This window comes from Copidosoma floridanum, unplaced genomic scaffold (genome assembly GCF_036245765.1).
Source record: "Copidosoma floridanum isolate Cflo_tuat_1 unplaced genomic scaffold, Cflo_Japanese_pri ptg000020l, whole genome shotgun sequence".
NCBI lineage: Eukaryota > Metazoa > Arthropoda > Insecta > Hymenoptera > Encyrtidae > Copidosoma > Copidosoma floridanum.
In genome coordinates this window covers 19,198,269-19,222,246 of record NW_028321897.1, presented here as the reverse complement: position 1 = coordinate 19,222,246, position 23,978 = coordinate 19,198,269, and the positions used below count along the sequence as shown (strand labels likewise).

At 35.2% G+C, this 23,978-nt stretch overlaps 1 protein-coding gene across 2 annotated transcripts in view; it reads left to right on the top strand.

Moving 5' to 3' along the window:
- Positions 1 to 23,978, top strand: part of RecQ4 (RecQ4 helicase) — a 275,707-nt gene that overhangs the window by 108,618 nt on the left and 143,111 nt on the right. For both annotated transcript variants that reach the window (XM_089593850.1, XM_089593849.1), the window contains one exon: positions 8,963 to 10,071. In XM_089593850.1, coding sequence (XP_089449976.1) covers positions 9,040 to 10,071 — 1,032 coding nt within the window. In that variant the 5' untranslated portion in view covers positions 8,963 to 9,039. The remainder of the gene's footprint in view (positions 1 to 8,962; positions 10,072 to 23,978) is intronic.

The following is a 23,978-nucleotide window of genomic DNA, read 5'->3' as shown; positions in this document are numbered from 1 at the left end:
AAAATGACTATCTCTATACGGTGATATCGGAAATCCTCCATATTCAAGTCTAGATCTTACTAATTACTTATACAAGGTCAGAAGCGTGTTAGGATCAGCACCCCACCACACTCCTCTTGAGCTTCTATTGATAGACAGAGGGAATTGGCACTTATTTTTTGTATAATTTATGTGCTGTAGCCAATTAAGCTTGGAATCCAGCCACGTTTCTAGGAATTTGACTGATTTACTTGGGTCTATAGTAGTAACATTTATCTTAATAAATATGTTACTTGTTTTAACTTTGTACTAAAAATTATCAAATTACATTTATTAGGGGCCAAAATTAAGTTTTTTTTATACAAAGCTCTATACAATTTACTTATTTCTCTTTCTAGAACGATGGCAGCTTGTTGGATATCCTTATGAGCTACACATGCAGCAACATCATCAGCAAATATTATATTTTTTACTCCATTTTCTACAAGACTATCGAGAAACCTAGTGTATATCGAGAAAAGGATGGGACTAGATCCACCCCCTTGAGGAAGACCCACCTTCGTCGTTAATTGCTGGTCATTTTCTATTTTGATATTAACAGGGATAATTGTCCTACTATAAATTAGATTTTGAAAAAACTGAATGTATTTTTTTGATAAACCTAAATCCGTCGAATCGTTTAGCATTATATCTGGTACTACACTATTGTAGGCGACCTTAATGTCCCAAAAGGCAGCTACTACACTTTTTTTTTATAAAAAGCCTTCTGAATTTCACTAGCTATTTCAGTAAGTTTATTCATACACGATTTACCTTTACGAAATCCAGTTTGTATACCTGTAATCAGACCATTATGCTCTACAAACTAAGTGACTCTGCCTACTACCATTTTTTCTAAAAGTTTCAATATACATGATGCCATAGCTATTGGCCAAGCTTTATCACTACTCTGAGAGAAAAAAAACTAATAGATTTTTTTTCCAATTTTTAGGGAATAGCTCTTTATTTATAAGTTCATTAAATATATCTAGAAGTACGCACTTATAGAATTCTGGAAGAAACTTAAGGATTCTATAATCCATCTTGTCATACCCTGGAGCCGAGATCTCTCCCAGATTTAAGAGCAGCCTCAAACTTCTGATATGAAAAAGGGCTATCAAAAAACTTATCATACACCTTCAAGTATTTAAATCAATTTACATCCCACAAATTGAGCTTACCATTTTTAGGTTCGCAAATGTCATCCAGTAGTTGCCTGTTTGTCAAAAAACTTTGCTTTACCAATATAAGAAATCAATCTTTGACCAGCTCTTTTGAAATTTTTTATAGTTTTCCATACTTAGTTAGTTGGAGTATTTGAACCAATTGTTTCAACAAATGATTGAGACACTTTTTTTTTTTTTTTTTTTTTTTTAAGTTACGTGTTGTTTCTGCAGCTACTTTTTAGAAATGAATCAAGTTTTCTATTGTTACTCTATACTTAAGGGATTTGAAGGTAGCTTTTCTTAATCTAACTGCTTTTGAACAGTTATCATTCCACCATATTTTTTTCATCTGAAAATTGCAAAAGAATTTCGTATCTGTCAAGTACACCTAGATTTGTAAATTTAATTTTATTAAAATCACTATCTTGACTTATGAGAGACTCTTTTAACCTCTCCCAATTTGTTTTCTTATTTTTATATTTTTATACTTCTTCGTTTATTTTCTCAATAGTTACATTTATTTCTATAGTAATAGGGAAGTGGTTACTTCCCCAAGAATCTTCACCCACTTGCCAACTAGAATTAAATGCTATATTCATAGATGCAAAAGTGAAATCTATATTTGAATATTTAATTGAAGAATTATCATTGCAGTCATTAAAAATGTGTTGGATCATTGGTATTTAGAAGGAAGTATTAATCAAAGTCCAGACTTTCAGCCAATACTCTACCATTTAGACAAGTCCTGGTAGTTCCCCGTAGAAAGTTATGACTACTGAAATCTCCAAGCAGAATAAATTTACCATAATTACTAATCTTACCTGACAATAACGTCAGTTCTCTCTGATTTAAGTTGCTACCTGCTATAGGAGTTCTATAGCAGGCTACTATACACATTTCCCCCCATTAGCACGAAAAGAAATTACTCGAATTTCCAAGCTTAAGATTCCAATCCAATTATTATCAAGATTAAGATTCCAATCCAAAACTTCAAAAACTATATTATTTTTAACGAATCTTACAGTACCTCTTCTTTCTCCCGATTCTCTATCAACTCAAACTGCATCGTTTCCTTGTACCCTATATCTGTCTTTGGGTTTTAGAAGACTCAACAATTACCAAAATATCATACTCCTGACTAAAATTATGTGTGTCTAGTTTGTTCTTAATTCCTCTTGCATTACACTGCAAGATTTTTAATTGACTTTGATTATTGCTTAAATTATGCATTTTAAATTTTAGAAAATTATAAACTTAAACTCTTATAAATTATTAATAGAAGTTAGCCAGGTACAGGTAACCTTGTTAATTGTATATTGAAACGGTCCACTTTGTGAAGGGTAATTCGTGAAGGAAAGTGGATCGTGGTATAACGGCAGACACAGGAGCTGAGGAGACACGCAACCAAAAAGAAACGAACTCAAAAATTAATCTTATTTAATTCTTGGTATTTATTCAAATTTCTCAATTGACAGAAAAAAGGGTCTTTAATATCAATCAAATAAAATCATAAGAAATTAAAGAACTGAAATCGATTATCTTACACAATGAATCATTTTTTATGATTGAAAACAAACAAAAAAAAAAGAATTTTATATATAATTATTTTTGCTTCTGCGAAATCTGACTTAATTACATAACGTGATTTTTTACAAAATTAAGAGAAATTAAATAACAAAATATTGACGAGATTCTATCAAATCACCTGGTAACATAAAAAATTTACATCATCGCAGAAGACTCGTTTTTGTAGAATCTCCCTTATATCTCCCCGTCACAAATATTTCACCTTTGTACATCAGATTTGTTTACCTTAAGTCTAGGCGTGAAAACTATGTTATGATAATTCAAAATACGACTCTTCAACAGGAGAGTTTCAAAGTTCGAATAATAATAGTAAGACGCATATGTATAAGATCGCTATATATTAGAAGAAAAGCATCGCGAGTAAAATCAAAACGTACCACGGTTGCATACCTCAAATTCTTTATGAATGTAATATGCAAAAATCAAAAATCAAAAATTAACCAAGAGAAGGGCACAGAATTCAAGCACACATACAGTCAATACTACTGTGCAGATCGTTACACGAGAGCGTCGCTGATTCAATCAAAAACTTATAATAAAAAATGAATAAAAACCCTGAAGGATGACACACAAAGCGGTCAGAAGGTCACCTCTCGGTTGACTGAACAACCGGGGATTTCTACCGACTAACTAAATGATCCCACGAAGTGAGATCAACACTTGTCATCAAGCTTAAAAAAAAAAAAACAAATCGGATTCTTCCCCAAACACAATAAATACTCCGTTAAAAGACCTCCAAACTTAATCACGCTCACCGGGAGACTCAACATGCACAAAAAAATCTCCTTCGTATCCGATCGCTGACCTAAGGCCACCACTTGGTTGATCAATTAAGCAAGCAGGGATTTCCGCCTTTTTTGGTCTGAACTCATCAACTAGAGTTGATGAGAAAACGATATCGAAAATCAAAGGGAACACTTACTCCTTTTACTGTGCAGCAATCTGTAATAATGTCAAAGTAGCTAAACGATTCCCAGCGACAACTAGACGCACGACTGCATTCCACAGGTCCCCTTGGTACTGCTGCCAACGTCGTCCCCTCAGAGGCGAGCCGATCTAACTGCCCTCACGAGCTCTCTTTTCCGAACTCCTCTCCAACGAAACCCTACTCTTGGACCCCGTCAAGTGCTGCCGTCCTGGTGCGCGTCCCTTACAAATTCCATTCTCGCGCAGTCCCATTCTAATTTTACCCCCAACGCTCTAGTGCACACACACACACACACACACAAGGTACCCCTATATGTTTACTCTCAATATATAATTATAAATTTTTCAAAATTAAAAGTACTTAAACATAAAAGCTTATTTTTACCATACTAATTTTACTAAATTATTACTGATACTTTTACTATTGCAGACTTCATCATTGTAAAAGTCTTGAATCAGATGGTTTCTTTCTTCACTAAGCGGTGGGCAAATAAGTTGCCTTATTGCTACTGCGGCAGTTTCCTCTTCTACGGTGTATTTTCTTGACAATTTACTTTTTGATCGACTTCTCCTTGGACTACTGGTTTGATCTTTCCTTGACTGTCTTGTGTTTACAAGTTTGGTATTTTGGCTATTTGATTGGATTCTTTGGCTTTATTATCTTTGCTACGTTCCATGTTGACTATACCTGTTGTTCCTTTCTTTTACACTTGACTGAATTTTCTTTTAATATTTTCAAATAAGTAATTTCTCTCAGCCTCACAAAGTTTCGAGAAATTCTCTTTGTTCCTTAGAGGAGCTGCTTCTCCAAAAACCTTCTTTCTAGCTTCTGTCAGAGACTTGCCATCATACGCAACAAAGACATCAACCTTGTAATGGCATTGGTAGACTGGACATTTAGAGTCTATACTCTTGTGGTCTCCCTGGCAGTTTTTTCACCTTGGATATGTTTCACAAGGCAAGCTCTTATGTTTCTTATTTCCGCTCATGTATCCGCTTTCTATAATCCACTTGTTATTACCATTGTTAGCAAATTTATGACGCATATGAAGTCTTTTCACACTATTAATTTTAACTTTTGATTTAAACTCATTATAGAGCCTTTCTTCTGACTAGTCAGTAAGAATATGTTTAATTATACCTCTGCTTATTCGGCGAAAAGAAGGAATAAACACTTAGAGGTTATGTTGAGCTAGCGTGGTATCCTGAATGATCTTGTTGGCCTCCTGCTGATTCTTACACACTACCTCAACATTTTTATATCCTCTTTGCTTGACCACCATAAACATATTTTAAAACTACTCCAACACTAATTTTATTTATTTTTTAACCGTCTTGCTTAAGCTTAGTCATCCATACAGTAATGGACCTTTGTTGTCAGTGCCATAGATATATGTATAAAGATGAGTATTTTTTTCTCCATATTCATTAAAACTTTTTTCTGTCCTACTGATCTTGGCGCTCTTAAGGCTGACTGTTTGTACTGGTTGCCGCCATTTTTTCTTGAGCACGTTGTCTTTCTTGTTATTGCTTCTTTCGCCTCTTGATTTCTTTTTTACTCATTTCCCCGATCATTAAAGCCTTTGATCTGAGCATCTGCTTTCAAATATTCACTTTTTTTTTTTATCGCCTAGGTCAACTTCCATACCACTATCATCATCACCTTTATTAGTTGGCATGCCGACCCTTGCCACCCGCACGCGGGGGCGAATCACCCCAAGACCAATCCACTATCTGCAGAGGAATAGTCACTAAGTCCCAACGACTTACCAGTTACCACACAGCCAAAAAAGAAATTTCACAATATCACGGTAATCAAAGTCAATAATAATCAGTTAATCAATAGGCACGATCAGACAACATACGTCCGCCTCCTTCGGCGTCCGTAGTCTTGCACTAAAGCCGCAGTAGTGTAGCAGTGCCACCTTCTGGATAATTTCCACCACGAATCTCTCTCAGTGTACCTCTCCTACTGCTTTTACTGTGACTCCTGCTACTGCAACTAGTACTCCAACTATAATTGCTGTAGAATGAGCCAAAAATGTTTAACGTCAATAAGTTGTAGATAAAACTAACACCTATAACAATACTGTAGGATGAGTCGTACAGCTAGTTGTACATTGTTTGGTACTGTAAAAATAAAGAAATATATAAATAAAAATCCACTAAAACCACTTACGCTAAATAATAAATCTTGTTGATTCAAGTAGCACTTACTTACCCGTAGACATTATTTAAAACACATTTGCCAATTATGATTGTTAAAATTCTTTGTATTTAAAATACTTCATCTAAAATATTGTATTTGAAATGAAGCATGTAGATTATATAATTTTGGTTTTATATATTAAAAATATCAAAACAAAAATACTGAAAATTTTTGTTAAAATAATTTTAAAAACTTGCCACTGCTATTTTGTATAATGATTATTGAATAAAAAATATAATTGTATTTAGTAAATCAGGTAAATTATGTAATAAAGCTTAATTGGACCTGTACGGGAATTTAAAATGGTAGTTAAAAATAATTGTATGTTTTTGTTAACGAAATTATATCCAACTATTACTTAATTTTTATTTTCTGCCTTGTGAGAAAAAAGCAGAAAGTGTCTTACGTTCGTAAGCTGCAGAAAAAACTGACCTCTAAACTACAACCATATAATGAGTAAAACAGTTATTTGTATATTGCTTATTACTTTAGAAGAAAAACCAACACTACTACTGTTACTTCTCACGTTGTATAATGAAGCCTGAAAATTTGAATTACTTTTACTTAGTGTATTTTAATTAGTAGGGCTATTATAATACACAGTTTTCGTGTCTAATTATTTTTAGATTCAGTTTTTCGAAGTCTCATTCTTGTCAATTTAAAATTCAAAACAACAAAACGAGAAATTAAGAAGTATGCTAGATTCATTGCTATAATAGGTTTTTTTTTGTAACCAACGTTATTTTTATTGCTATGAGGCCATATTAGCGCAGTGCTTTAGGCTGCGGTTCTTGTAGCTTGGAAGCTTGGTAGCATATTCTCTCTAGTTCTAGACTTGGCTTTTACTTACTTGGTTCGCACTTCTGGGAAACTAATTTTTTAAGTGTGTTTATTATTAGTTATTGCATTATAACTGTTCAAAATCCACCTTTAAACAATATTTCGTTTTTTCTTTGAAAATTTTTCTCTGATGAACATAAACACAGCCAATTAAGCTTGTATGCTGATTTAAATAGTAAAAACGGCTTTCAAGGATGTTGTAAAGTTTCTTGCTATAAACTTTATACAATAAATTAACAAAAGGAGAATTCATAAAATTACACTTTATCTAAAAATAAATCTTCTAGCAAGAATAATTATAAACTCTGAATGCAAGTAAAACGTTTGACTTGAGGTGACACGCATAAAGATTAACTAACTGAAAACTGATAGCTGTCTTATGAAACCCCTTTTAGTCATATACGACATCGTCTCAGCAAATAATCTAACAAACAAACATTAAAATTCATAGGCAATAGGATTTGAAGAAATTTCGGAAAATCAGAGAGTGGCGCTTGTATTTTTAACCAACTGATATATTGTAGCTGTTTTATATAATAAAAGGTTTACATCAAGGTTCTCATAACAAATGGTTTACATTGACATCTGCACGGAGGATTATTGTCCTAAATAATCACTGTTCTCACATGCAAGCACTGAAAACTTCGATGAACAATAAAAGAGCATCGTCAATAAGCATGTATGAACAATAAAGTATGATGTATGACACGTTATTTTTAAGGTACACTGATAACAAAAAATTAAGGTGCGTGTGCACGGTCACTTTGCGTGTAAATATATCGTACATCGAAATTCTCGATGTACGACACAGCGTACACCGAGATTTTCGATGTACAACACAGCGTACACCGAGATTTTCGATGTACGACGCAGGATGCATCCAAAATCTCGGTGAAACTTAAGGTGCCGTGTAGGATATTTATAAGTTGACACTTTACAGGTTATGTGGCTCGTATCATATGGTTGTGAGTATCAAACGTTCCTGGTTACACAAACGCATCATTAAAACTTTGTACCTTGCAACTTATTGAAAAGTCAAACCCTTTCTAAAAACTTCCCGTGTATCAATAACTTTATTAACGTATCATTGTATCATGGTATATGGATACAAAATCTCAACTTGGGTGACCGCTTCAACGTACACTGGAAATTTTAGTGAACGCTTCAACGTACACTGGAAATTTCAGTGAACGCTTCAACGTACACTGGAAATTTCAGTGAATGCAAGAGCGTTCACTGAAAACTTTGGTGTATGTATTGTGACATCGAGATTAGCAGTGTATGCACGCAATATAACCGTTTACATACACCTTAATTTTATGATGCTGCATGCACTTGAAATGTTTGTGTCATACATCGTACTTTTTGGTTACAACTCATTAATTAACGAGGACGCTATTTTAAGAATCGACTTTTATTAGGACAATAATCCTCCGTGTGGCTGTACAGAACGAATCGCGACGCAGTCGGAGTCAATCCACGTGGTACGAATTTATATAAATGGTCGACAACAGTACGAGCTTTTCTGGTCGATTTGCAATAGCTTGTTAAATATTCAAAATAGACAGTCACTTATCTAGATCGTGGATAGTGTTGTTCTTCGAGTGGCTTCCTTTTCACGGGAAGCTTTGGCGCTAGAGACTCGTCCTGCCTCAGCATAGATCTCTCGACTGGAATGACCCCGGGGGTAGGACGCCGCTGGCTCTGGCCACGTCGGGATAACCTTCACCGTTGATGTGAACCAGCGTGATATTAAAAGCCGTGACCTTGTGAGCGTGGGACTCTTGCCACTAGCTTCCCAGGTACCTATTTAATTTCAACTTTTACGGGCCCAAAACCGAGTAGCTGCGAGAGCGTCAGCGTCCGGCCCTTTATACGTCGGCTCCGCGCTACTTTTCAGGAAACGGAGGAAACTTAAACTATTTCTCCTTTCAATCCTTTTTCATTTATCGACTCGTGGTATTCATCCATCAAGCATTGCGCCACAGATAACAAGACATGTTACAACTTGCACCCATAGGTGGCACATATGTTGTTTGTAAAAAATATTTTCTTCTTTATTATTAAGTAAGATTATTTCTTATTAATTTATTTTTCATTGAGGCGCTTTGTTATACTTCAAATTTATAGAAGGACTTACGTGTAATAATTATGTTTTTTCGTAACTAACGCCAAAAATTAGTATTTATTAATAAAATTTTTTTTTTTCATTTAGATACACCTCTTGAAGTTTGGACTGCTTTAAATAAATTTGGGTACAAAACTTTTAGAGAAGGTCAAGAGCAAGCTATAATGCGTATTCTCTCAGGTCAGTCAACTCTTTTCATTTCAGCTACTGGTTCTGGGAAATCTCTGTGTTATCAATTACCAGCCTATATTTTTGCAAACAAGATGAAATGTATCACTTTAGTTATATCCCCTCTCGTATCTTTAATGGATGATCAAGTGTCTGAAATTCCAGAATTTTTGAGTGCCGCTTGTCTACACAGTAATCAAAGTGTTAAGATACATCAACGTATTTTACAAAATTTGAAAGATGGCAAGTTAAATATGTTACTATTGTCTCCCGAAACAATAGTTGCAGAAGATAGATCGAATAATCTTGGAATTATGTTTCGTGAGATGCCTCCCATAGCCTTCGCTTGCATTGACGAAGTACACTGTATCTCTCAATGGTCTCATAGTTTTCGACCATCATATTTAATGATTTGTAAAGTATTGAGAAAATCATTAGGCGTGAACACATTCTTGGGTCTCACAGCAACAGCAAATTCTTTTACTACTAAAAGTATAATAAGTGCTTTAGATATTAAAGATGAACTACAAGGCGTGTTAATGTATAATTCTTTACCTTCTAATTTAGTTTTGACAATTTCAAAAGACGAGAACAAAAATGAAGCTTTGATAAAGCTTCTAAATTGTGAAAGGTTTGATAAAAATAGTTCTATTATTATTTATTGCACACGTCGAGAAGATTGTACCAAGTTAGCGACATTTCTTCGTACTTTATTTCATAATGATAAATTAAGTAACCACACTTATAGTAATTCTGAAGTATTAAGTGCTAAGACTTTTGATACTGTCGAAGTATATCATGCAGGATTATCAGCTTCTAGACGTAAAATAGTTCAGAAATCATTTATGCAATCAAAAACGAAGATTATTGTGTCCACTGTAGCTTTTGGCATGGGCATTAATAAATCTGACATACGATCTGTTATACACTATAATATGCCAGCAAGCCTGGAACACTATGTTCAAGAAATCGGAAGAGCTGGCCGGGATGGTCTTCGAGCTACTTGTCATCTTTTTCTTAATTCAAAGGTATAACATTATTGTTTTAATAATAATAATAAAAACTACCTGCAATTTTTTACTAATAGTAATAGTAATAATAATAATAATAATAATAATAATAATAATATTGATAATACTAATTAAAACTACCATATAATACTAACAATAATGTTTTTGGATGCATAAGGGTGGCTTATAAATAAGTTTCAGTCGCTTACGAAAATGTAGTAAAGCTTTGATCAATGAAATATTTCATTTCAATGACAATTTTAGAAACTGTGGGATTGTAATTTTGTTTATAGTTAAGAAATCCAGGCTTGAAAAAACTTTTCCAAGAGAACACCTGACTTTTACTCTGGTGATGTGATGATGATCCCTCGTTCTAATACGTATGTGTACCAATATGTCTGTACAATATTATAATTATTTATTAGTAATGGTTTCTTTTATACTTGTAACTGTTTGTCGTGTCAACAGTCCTCCAATAATAGTACTTCGCTTCTCATAATGTTTAGTATTATGGTAAAAAATAATATATGTTTGTACGTACGTAAGTGAACTAGGATTATTTAAACAATTTATTATAATGATGTACTTCAATCAATCTTTCATCAGAGCAGAATTTTGCAACGTACAAAACACGAACTTGTATTCAGAACAACCAAAAAACCTAAAGTTTAGGATCCTCAGCGAAAGTAAAATCAAAAAATTGTGTATTACTGAACTTAGTTTTAGAAATTAAGTAATAACAGAAGTACCAATGGAAAGAGTCTGAATTTTATGTTACGAGGTGCGTGCGATGCGGATTTGTGAGGTGGAATATTCGACCTCGACCGGGCCTGTGTTCTCGGACACCCTTAAAGACACTCCCTGTATGTTATACGTGGGTCTCGTCCTCCGAGACTCCGCTGGGACCAAATATCGCGGCGACCTTGGTTGTCATCGCCTCTCGCGACTATCGTAAACACGGTACACGGGAAATCGGACACACGATGAAATGAACACTCGCGAGTAGTATTTTGTAATAAAAGGAATGTATTAAATAAAATATAATAAAATACAATAAGTTTACTCACCAGTATGTGTGTATGTATGCGTGTATATGTCTGTTCATGCACGTCGAGCGCGAATGCAGGCGTCCCTATTGACTAAGAGATGCCGTTCGTGGCATGTCGTCTCGTCGACCTCTAGCCCGTCGTCACATTCTTCCTTAGCACGCTCACGAAAACAGTGTCACAGCACCAGCACTAAACCAGGATGTCGCGTCAGGGGAAAACGTCGAGGACCGCCAAAGAATAATAAAATTCAAGAAAACGCTTCTCGTTTAAAAAAAGCCTTGCTTCACGCGCTCAAAAGCCCAAGCTTATCTGCCTTTCTCTGCCTTTTTTTTCTGGCTCTCCTCCGTCTCTGGCCTACCTATCCCCTATACCCCTCTTTTCTCTCTTTCCCAACCTGCCCTAGTCTACTGATGATGGCTTGATGGTACCGTACCGTCACATCGTATATTAAAACATCTTATACTTTTTAAATAAATAAAAGTATTATACTTAATACATCATTCTTCAACAACGAGTTTTTCAGTGGATGTATTGTTGCTGGTCGTACGGGGAAAAATACCATCTACAGTAACAACCTTAGGTCATAGTTATTTTAATAAACAACAATGTACAAGCTCTTTCAACGTATGGGTCAACCACTTTAAATTTATTTCTAGATATCATAAAACAACAACTGTAAGGACACGTGTACAACAAACGAGCAATTTTGAAAAGGATGCCCAATGATTGTAACTCAGTAAATTAGAATACACAAATTCAACAGTCAGCTCTCACAGTGATACAGTCAACATTTATGACATGTATTTTTATAGTACATTTATATCATTTCAGTCGCGCAACTATCACATGTCGGTAAGTTGAGTCAGAAGGTTCATTACAGTAGAAATTCAGACCACACATCATTGTTACAAAATAATAATGAAATAATACTGATATCAAAATTCAGCACTTCTAAATTAAAATTATAATAATATAGACAAATATCAGTGATAATATATTTTTAATACATGATTTGACGAATCACTACGGATATAACAAGATGAAAAAAGCTCTATGAATAATCTGGTAAGATGGTATAATCTTCCTCTGAAGAGCGGACGTATCCAGTTGTCAGAGAAAAATTATATTCTCTTTCGTTACGTAAAGTAGATCACGTACCTATTACAACTGACTAACAGCTTAAACTTTTAAAAAATTTAATTTTCAAATACTTGCATAACGGCGTTTATATTATCTCTTGATTTTATGAAAATTAATTCATGTTTCATGATAGTCCTCAGCGAATCTGAATATCATACTTAAAGGTATTGACACTTTAATAAAAAATGGCCATTAATAATTTATTTTTTTTCTTTAATGTCTATAAAACCAACAATTTTGAATACTAAATTGCTCCTAGAAGGAAAAACCGTATTTTTTTGAATAAATGGAAAGTGGCATTAGTTTTTTCCTTTAAGAGAACCAGCATCTTTAGTTGTAATACGTCTAAAAATACATAAGAGACCTTGAGAGGCTGCGATGCATAAATCTTCATGTTGAATGAAGATACAAATTTCATTACTGCTATTAAACGCTGATGCAATATGTAATCGATATGCATGAATTTCGTAGTGCGCAACAAATTCGTTGAATTCAACATCAGACTAAATCCCAGGAGTCTTTTCCAGTACGACTTTTTCTCGCTCGCAGGTAGCAAAAGGAAGCATAGGTCATTTGCCACTAAGAGCTTTTACTTTGAGGTGTAAGTTTTTCAAGAACTGCGCGTTTTGATGTATTAATGCTTTAAGCGTTCGTCGACGACTAATCCGTCTCATCCACTTTGGCTTATTCTCATACGTTTGTCTAGTTTGGTTGCATTGCCATTTTAGTTCAGTTGTTTTAAGAGCAGTCTTATACTTACAACTTTTCTATGAAAATTAATCAAGTTACCTTCTCGATCAATAATGCGCGCTTAAAGATGATGTATAGTTTAAACAGCAACGGGTGAATAAATTATTTGCAATGGAACTTCAACAATCTTGTATCGTTGTAGTACAATGTAAAAAAATTCGTGGATGGTATAAACTTTTTCTCTGTTTATATAGTCCCCACTAGTAATATTACACTCAACTCTCAATGTGTTACCTTCGAGAATAGCAACAGGTAAATCTGACTTGTACGTACTTGTATTTTGTATAATTTGTTCAGTAAAGCCAAAAAGATGGCCTATAGAATCTTTTGGTTTAATGCCAATAGTATGACTACACTATGTCACACTGAGAAGAGTATTATTGTTTGATACGATGCTACTAGCTATATCGTCGGGTTGTAATCTGTCGATCAGAAATACCTTTATACCTTAAATTTCATAGCTGCTGGTTGAAAAAACGACCACTTTATCGCCTACTAAAAATTTATTATTACCTTCGTTGATACTTGGAATTCAATTCAATTTGATAGTTATCTGCTAATGGCTACTCAATATGTTATTGATAAACTTAATGTCAATAATTCTTCCATGATAGTTTGTCAATGACCAATGTCATTATCAAGATTGTCCAGAACTTTTTATAGTTATGTTATGTTTGACGTAATTAATTCCAAGATACATTATTAGTTTTATTGGTGGCTGTAGATCCCGAAAACTGCCAAATGATGTTACGTTTTTGCCTCCATTCCTATAGGCAACTCAATCAGTACCGGTACCATCCTTATAATCGGAAGGGGACTATTAATGATTTGAAAAAATGTAGACTGACAAAGCATTTCTTATGAAAACTCTACAGAAATGTAGTATTTAAAATTTTTTTGCATACTTGTTGAGGTTATACAATGTATAAACATGAGAGCCTAAAGGGCTAACTTGTTATATGTTTGTGCCTGAGTTACGTATATTGATTCTCTTACCGATTAGGAAAGGTGTAATTTTGGGTCCATAGACCCAAAGTGACAACAAAGGGGTTAATTGTTGCCTGAAGGTGTAAAGCGGCAGTTGCACTTTGTGCCCATAGTAAGAGTTTTTTTTCTATGTTTTAGGCCTTTTTAAGGCTTTAACTATAAACGTCATTCTACATAGTTTTTAGAATAGCAATATTCCATGTAAGAGCTCTTGCGTTTCTTTGTTATGCATCTTACTCTTCTCTAGTTGTTTCGAACAACTTTAGCATCATTGATAGCTTTGACAACTTTGATTTGTAATGATGCAAAAGTGACCTCCATGTTCCAAAATGCTTTTGCTGATGCAACGTATATACAAAGAGTATTAATTTGAAACTTCTTTGAATTCTTTGTTTTTCGGGAACTGTATATGTGCTACGAGGAGGAGAGGACACCAACGGACAAACAGCTGAGTTGCAGAGACGCAGCAGCGCCTGCAAAAAAGGACAAGAAAAATACGAACGCGACTACCGGGACACATAGCAGCTGCTATGTCGAGAGTGACTGCGAGGGGAGATACGTGGCAGCAGCAGTGGTGGCAGCAATGGCAGCGAGAGATCGTGAGTTAGTCTGGAGGAGAGTCTCGAGCTGTACGTTTAAGTGCGAGCAGCGAAAGCTCTGCGAGCTTAGAGAGGTTTGTGGATTTTTATGGCAAGAGAAGAGTGTGAGAGAGAGATAAGAGAGTTTTCGAGAAGGTGCGTAGAGTATTGACAGAATAGAGAGAGGTGTGAGTGGAAGTCTAGCTGCTGCTGTGTTCTCCCAGGACGATGAGATCTCCAGGTCGAGGACTATGGAAGCCGCTAAGACAAGAAGAAGAGGGTAAGAGAGATAGAGAAGAGAAAGAGTGAAGCCGTAGGACAAACGACACGCCCAAGGACCCCCGACGACATCGTACTGAGTTTGACTCGCGGACGTTTGACCGATAGGTAAGGCTAGAGAGAGAGAGAGAGAGAGAGAGTAGCGTAGACATTGAGAGAGAGAAGTTGTGTGTGGGTTGATGAGATGACGTGTACGAGAGACCCCGAGGTGCACGCTCGGGAGTGCTGCTATTACTCGCCCGTTTGGCGGGGGTGTGGGAATAGATAGCAGAGTTGAGCGAGAGGGAGAGAAAGAGAGAGTAGCTTCTTCGAGTAGACCAGATAGAAAGAGATGATGATGATGATGATGAAACTATTTTATTAACGCCAAAGTTTGGTTTAGGTTGCTAAACACGATTCGGTATCAAAATGACGAAATTCAAAATGGTAGATTCAATATGGTGGCCAACACACTGATACTTGTTAAAAACCAACAAGTTCTCATCTATAGGAGTTCTTTAGGTCGCTGAATACGCATTTGGCATTAGAATTGTATTATAATGATAAAGTTAAAGATGGTGAATCCAAAATGGCGTCCAAAAAAGTTGACACCTGTTCGAAACCAACAGAATATCAGCCTTGTTGGCTTCTTAGGTTGCTGAAAACGAATCTGGAATAATATTTAGATTGAAAATGGTGGATACTATATCGTGGTTAAAAAAAAAGAGGTTAAAATGTTAAAAATCTGTCAATAAAAATTTTTCAGGTTGCTGACGAACACGAATCTAGAATTTTAATGTTTAATGAAATAATAGAGGATTTCATATGATTATCAATATATGAATTAAAATTTATATAGAGTCCATTACGTTTTTAAACAATACAGAAAGACTGCAGAATAAATCATAGCAATTATTGTTGCTCGATGCTTGTAAGCCTAAGACTAGATCAAGACATTATAAAAGAATAACATTGTTTACCGGAAAAACATATTCTACTCTTAAATAAAAACAATTACTTACTTATCTATGTATTTGTATTCTAACAAGTACTGGTTGTTAAACCTAGATTACGGATTACCTAAGTAACTCTACAAGCTTAGAATGTAAAAGCATAGATATTTAGCAGATTTGTGTCAAAAACTTGTAAAATTTTCACTGAAATTTATATGTAACTTTTTACATAACATTTAAAAATTTTCATATCAAGTAATAAGTTCTAATTATTCACAGCTACGTCATAATATACATTTCTCACAAAGTTGGCTTCAATGGATAGTATTTTTTTCCTTTAACTAAATAACAGTCACAAGCTTTGATTAATGATGAAAGACTGATTTTCGTTTATTTAATTTCCTCGTAGTTCTTCTTAGCTTCTACCAGCTCGTCTCCTACCTCATGGTATTGGAATTCTCTCTACAGCCAAATAGTAAAGCCATATTAGGTAATAGATGTGATAAAGTGAAATATATAATTTATTTGCTCAAAACGTTTTATTTAAGAAGTTTTTTTTGCAATTTCTGAATTTAACACTAAGATAAATAAAGTGAATTTTCTTATGGATTTCAAAAACAAAACTATAAGTTATTATTGTCATTAAAATAAAACAAACGTGACTGAAAGTAAATCCATGTACATCTTTAATTTGTGATGTATGACTTAAAGTAATTTTAGAGTCATATTTTTGAATGGATTTCGCAAAATTTCGATAAAGCAGAGTTTATTTCTCTCATAGTCACAGTTATGTTGGATTTTCGATCACTTTCATATATACATACATTTTATTTTGATCGCAAGATGGTAGCTATCTAATTCGAATTTGGAAATTCTTCTTTATTTTAAAATTTTTTTAAATTGTTGGACTCAGATGTTTTGAATTACATATGCTATATATCATATTGTAATATCAGATTTGTGGTCAGTGACAAAAAAAATCTTTGTTTTAACTTTTTTTACCGCTATCTTGAATCGGCTAATTAAAATTTAGTAATTATGATACTAGATTTGTGTTGTAGAATCTACAAGAAACTGTAAGGCTAGATATTCTTACTTTTTAATAAGTTTAAACTGTTTTGGCTGCCATACTGGATCCACCATTTCAAATTTTGTGATTATGATGCAGTTCTGATGTCAAATTTGTGTTAAGCAACCTAAGATAAGCCTAGGTGGAAATCACCAGGGCTGATATTCTGTTGGTTTTAAACGGTGTCAACTTCTTCGGATGCCATGTTAAATCCACCATTTTAAATTTTATGATTATAATACAGTTCTAATGCTAGATACGTGTTCAGCGACCTAAAAAACTCCTATAGCTGAGAACTTGTTAGTTTTAACAAGTATAAAATTGTGCCATTTTGAATTATGTAATTTTAAAAAACCCCTATGGCCGAATTGTCTTAAATTTTTAAAGCATTTCGACTTTTTTGGCTGCCATATTGGATCCACCATTTTGAATTTTGACATTTTGATACCAGATTCGTGTTTAGCGACCTAAAAAACCCCTGTGGCCAAATTTTCTTAAATTTTTAAGGCATTTTGACTTTTTTTCACGCCACATTGGATCCGCCATTTTGAATTTTAAAATTCTGAAGTCATGTTCGTGATCAGTGACCCAAGAAATCTGTAGGTATATAGTTTTTTTGTAAAAAATGTGTGTCTGATTGAATGATTGTTATATTATAAAGATTTAGTGATTAGGGGTTCGTTTAGGGGTAGTTTTTAACCTTTAAATTTATTTTTTTTCTTTTTAGACTACTCTTTCTATATTTTGGGGTGTTTGAGCTTCAAGCTCAAAAAAGAATCATCTTGATCGGCCTTTCACAGCGGCCGCTATTTGATTTCGACACAAAAAAACGGAATTTTTGCCTTCTATATACTACTTCTAGTAAGAGTTTGGTAGTGTGAGCAAACTAGATGAAAATTACCACTTTTTGGTGAAAACCCAGACCTGGCCCAAATAAATATTTTTAAATAGATCTTGAGCCACGCCGCTGCCCTGAACGTACTTCCTCTCACCGGTGGCTGACTTTAAAGAACGGTCATTACGCATAAGGCGATAAGATGAGATCGAGTATAATGAAGAATCATGTGCCAGAGTGAGCCATGCATGTGATTTTGCTAATATGTCGAGATCAAGTTTATCGAGCAGCTATTCGATTCCTTCCAAGTGTGCCCCATAGAATTAGCATTTATATGCGTAATGCGCTGAAAACCCCTCCGTGCGCCGTGGGAAGCTGAGGTAAATCCATCTGCCAGTCAATTTAATAACCCTGGATCCGAATCTATAACAATAACAATTAAATCTGTTTTTTCGTCTCTCTTCACAAGAGATCTCACTGCCACGCGCTCAAACATATTTATAGCCGCTTTTTGTGTGACATACTTAGCTCGCAAGTAAAGCTTGTGAACCGGATAGGAAAGCATTTCGTAAAGTCCTATGGCAGAGTTAGTAACAATGCCTGGACATATAGAAGAACATTTAAGTTCGCCAAACGCTTTTTTTTTGACAGGACAAAGTCACTCGTACCGGTCGACTTAAACGATACAACAAAAGATTCACACGCAGGCGCTTTTGCAGATCCACCACTTCCACCGAGCTCTGAAAACTTTTAGGCTGCATAGGCCTAGTATTTAAAATGTCATTTTGTAAATGTTGCAAACCCAATATAACCAACACAGTATTCATAATCTCGGCAAAGGAACGACTGGATCCACATGGCACATCTGTCACCTTACGGTCAATGGTTGGCTTAGTCCTCTCCATTGTTTTACAAAACACAAACGCGCTTACAACTAAAATGTCAGGCTTGTAATGTAAACAAAACAATACATATGTATAAAACTGTGAAATGCGGGCTAGCAGCAATACAGGTGAGAAATGTAGCCAGTAAATAAGTTGTGACGTCAACGGATGGTAATATGGGTCTCTCACTTGGCCACTTATACTCGTCGCTGGAGGAACGGGCAAATGATGGTCTATAATTAAGAAGATTTTTGGTAATCATCAGTGCCAGAGGATGCCGCCTCCTGGACAATGCCACCACAAATGCGCTTACCAACCACCAAAGGCATACCTTGTTACACAGCTGTCATCGGCTACTGGCAGCAATCGGAAGGAAATAATAACCGAGTGAACAGCACCAATAATTGCCAGCCGCCCTTTGAGGTTGGAATCAGCGTAAGGCTGCACCAAGAACTATGTCTCGGAACTCCAGGAGGCCAAGTGTACCAACACACAAGGTGAGAGCCTGTACGTGCTTAAGAGGAAGGTGTGTCTAAAGACAAAAACTCCAATGGAGGTATGCATTTACGTAAAAGGCAGAAAATATAGGATCACTAAGAAATTTGAGTGTTCTGCTATACATCGAGGTAAGGAGAGAGAGAGAGAGAGAGAGAGAGAGAGAGAGAGAGAGAGAGAGAGAGAGAGAGAGAGAAAGAGAGAGAGAGAGAAAGAGTACTTCTTATTTCATGCCGTTGGTGATAGTAAAGGCTCCAACTTTTTCCCTAAACTAGCGTCTTTGACTCTAAATCTTTGCCAAGTTTTTTCAGCGAAAATTTTGTTAATTTTTTTTTGCTGCAATCTTTTCTTGATCTTGAGTATCAGCTATATTATGATCTTTGTGAGGCTGACCCAATAGATTAATACCCGGATCTCTGCTAGCTTATCTTTTGGCTAGTTAAGTACATATATAATATTTTACATATTCAAACACTGATAAAAGCTGTGTATAATAATATGAAACTACTGCGACAAAAACATTCCTGTTTTTTATAAATATGTCGAGAAAGACACTGTTCGTCTCCTGCTGTTGTAAAATCATATGCATGTACATTACGCCTGACGTAGTAGGCTATATGAAATAAACACAGCAAAAATTAACACTGACAGCAATAATAATCATAAAAGCAGGCATGAATGTTGTTTGCATACAGCAATTCTAAAGCTTTCATGTTATTGACTCATCAAAAAAGATTGAATTGACAAATTAATTCTTAATAATATGAAACTACAAAAGAAACATAGATTCTCTGTTTACAAATATACCATAAAAATTATTTTATGATTTATCATGCATCAAAACGTTGGTAACTGCGATTTTATTTTTTGATTAGATTTGATTCGCTGAGTACTTAAAAGAGCCTCTTAAGTGCCAATCACGACAGAACATTTATGTTACACCAGATGCGCGCTTTAACAATATGGACGACAACTATTTCTTAACAAAAAAGGAATGTCGATTATAACTTACTTAGTATCTTTTAGGAGATTTCAAAGATTTCTCAGAATGCTTTAGTAAAGTATTATCAATTCTTCATTGTACTGGATTATTACTTACATAGAAATTTTTACGAAACCAAAAGTTTGTGTTGTACTCTTTACATAAATTTCCTTTGGGCTAGTTTTGTTACCGACAGGTGTAAAGCTAATTTCTTATAACACTCTTTGATCGCTAATACTATTTAATTTATTATCCACTGTAAGAATCTTGGGAATTATCCCTGCGTTCACCAGCATTAATAATTATGACTGAGTTCCTATCTTCTTTCTTATTTTGATGTCAAAAATGTTTTTTAGAGGTTTTTTTGAAACAGCAGTTGTACGAGGTGTGATCGAAAAGTAAGGTGACTTTTTGAATTGCGTGCCCTCTTTACACTTTAAGTTAAAAATTTTTTTTTCTATTATGTTGGTACACTAGTCACGATCATATGTTCATAGTTTTGACTATATAGCATGTGTTGTTTTTATGTGAGAGACTTAAAGGTTAGACTCGTGTTTGCGTACTCGGCGATTTCTTTTTGTTGAAAATAATGGAGCAAAGAGTTTGTATTAATTTTTGTGTAAAAAATGGTATTAAGTGCTCAAACACTCTTGAAATGTTAATAGTGGCCTACGGTGAGTCGACTATGAGCAAAAAAATGTTTACAAATGGTATAAGTTATTCCAAGAGGGCCGAGAAAATGTTAATGATGAACCTCGCTCTGGGCGACCCAGCACGTCAAACACCGACGAAAATGTTCAGAAAGTGAAAGAAATGGTGTCAAAAGATCGTCGAATCACGATTAGAGAAATAGCTGATGATCTTGACGTATCGTTTGGCTCATGCCAATCAATTTTGACGGATGTTTTGGGTATATGACGTGTATCCGCGAACACCATGATAATGCACCTGCGCACAAGTCGTTATTAGTGAGTAGTTTTTTGGCCAAAAACAGTACTTCCATCATGCCTCAGCCACCATGTTCACCAGACTTGGCCCCCAGCGACTTTTTCCTCTTCCCAAAATTCAAAAAGCCCGTGAAAGGACGAAGATTTGCCACGATTTAGGAGATTAAGGCTACATCGCTGGAGGAGCTCAAAGCAATATTTAAAATGGCATTTCAGAAGTGTTTTGACGACTGGAAAAAGCGTTGGCACAAGTGCATTGTATCTGAGGGATATTATTTTGAAGAAGATAACACAGTTTTAGATGAATAATAAATATTTTTTTATAAAAATGAAAAGTCACCTTATTTTTTTATTACACCTCGTAAAATTTGTTGTGTTGTGTGCTGTCAAAGCTTTCATCAAATACGCAAATATTTTTTATAATTTTAAGGCACTGCTTGATCCAAAAAATTAGGGTCAAAAACTTTTAATCCATTGATTTACGGTGCTTTGCACCGAACAATTTATCAAGGGAGTTGGGTCGTTCCCGCGAGAGAGGTATGAAGGGGATCACGTGTATATACGTAAGGTGCCGTGATAAAGCCTGTTGTACTAACCTAAGCCAAAAATGTCTGCTCTCTTGGTTATGAAAAATGCCTTTATGTTAAACTTGCCAGTAGTCATAAGTGTATTAATAATACGTTTTAAAAAAATTACACAATATTATATTCTTCAAATTTCTTATGGTATGAATCGAATAGCATAGATACTTTTTTATTGGAGATAAAAAATGAGGAGTAAATGGCATAATCAATCTGATCTTCTTTTGATCAAAGTATGCTATGAATTTTTGAAATAAGAGATTTTAATAATATAGCATTAATGTACAAAGTCCCATGAGGGGCTGGATGCCAATTATCATGTCTTTTGTCTTTAGCACGTTCAGTTTGTATCCAGTGTTGATAGCTCATGTAGACACCTGCCGATGCATCTTGCATAGCTCTCTGGTGCCTAATGTTAAGTCTCGTAAAAAGCAATACAGTTAGATTTGGGCGTTATCAACGTAACTAACACGTCTACTATACCGTAGTGAGAGGTAGAAGTCGTTTATATGGAGTGAAAGTAGCAATGGGCTGAGTAAAATTTCTTGTAGTACACATATAGTGATCGTTACAAACTTGACGATTACGTCCTCATTTCTTTTAACTGCTTGCTCCCTGTCGTCGTGGTATATATGTAGTGCGCTGTCACCAATCCCCAAAGCACGTAGCTTTTGCAATAATTTGACATGTGACACTATATCGAATACTTTAGAAAAATTGTAGAGCTTAAGAATGATAACCATTTTTTTGTCTATGACCAGTCGAGTGGCCACAAAAATTTAAGGGGCGTTGTTTTGGTACTATGCTCACGGCAAAATCCAGTTTGGAATGGATCAAATCATTTATGCTTCTCAATGTTCTGCACTACCTGCTGGTGAAGGATCCTTTCAAATGGCTTTGACAATGATGGAAGCAGTGCTATCGGCTGGTTGTCACTAGGTGTTACCATATCGGTATCAACAGTTTAGTTCTCCATCAGACAGGAAAATAGTTATGAACAAGAAATACGTTGAATAAACGTACCAAGATAAGTTTCAGTAATTGTGCTACCATTTTTTCCATCATTGGAAAAATACCATTGATGTCTAAGGATACCGAGCTACAGCATGTCAGTGAGAAAAAAACGTCGTTTTCCTTTGTATGTTGGAAATGCAATGCAGGGAACATTGGATGTGCCAAGGTAATACTATTAGGGTTAGTCACTGACAACAACATCGATCCAGATGTGCGATTGTGGGTCATGCTAAAATCAGTTCAGCCAGGTTATCATGAGAAAATTTTGTTGCATTATCATTGAAGCCTAAGTTAATGTTAAAGTCTCCTGTAATTGTCAAATGGTCATAACTTGGTGCAATATCAGCCAGAACACTGAAAAATGACAAAGGAAAAGCTGATTTTAGGCGTCAGTACACTACCAAGAACAAGATGACTGATTGTTGACACTCATTTGACAGAATTAGATAATCTGGATTATTATTAAAGGCGGGATCCAATTGAGCAATCATGTTCTTCACAAAATTATTTTTTTATAAGTACCGCACCTTCTCCAAGTTTATCCAGTCCATCAAGTCTGTAGAAACTGTAACACTGTTGTCCAATTATCGTGTCTAAATTCTCTGGTCCAAAGAAAGTTTTATGTTCGAACCATTTGAATGTAGAACTCTGAATGTGTATGCAGTTATATCATAAGTCTGTTGCAACACAGGGATTAGATGAGGTGAAACCAGCTATGCAGCACTACCGGATGGTAGTTGCTTAAAATCACCAGGCACACGGATTTGTACGATCGCAGATCTGGCAGTAAGATGCATGTAAACCACGAGCCCCTGTTGGAGAGGCATAATTTAGATTTTTTGAGATCCATCTTCCTTTCCTCTAAAACACATTTATATTCTTCGGCCAGAACGGGTGGAAGTACATTTGAGTATCACAATTTACACCAAATTTCTTGTTTCCTAGTGACACCTCTAAGACACGCCGATCCTGCGCCGTCTTGATCACTGCACTTAGCTTAAACAGAAAAAACTTTAGCTTAAAAAAGTATCAAGCCTAATTAAGTCTTAAAACATTTGTAAGTGTAAATTAAACTATGATTGGTTACTGTAGGTAAGCATGATTCCCAGCGAGCAGTAGACGCTAGCAGTAGGTTTATGTGCACTAACATACTTGAGGACAACTGTTCACCGATGACCAGATACTCACTATAGTTGGACGAATTGAGGAATCTTACCTCTCTGGATGGCAGAGGAAAAAATAATATCCCTGACTCAAATTGAATGATAAGCGTGAGCCAGCGGGACTTCTATCTCCCAGTAACAAATAAATTTTACAGGAGCAGAACTATGCTTTCAAAAACCCAAATAATTGCGGAGGGCACACAAGACACGCCAAACACTACTTAGCGTCAAAGAGAAAAA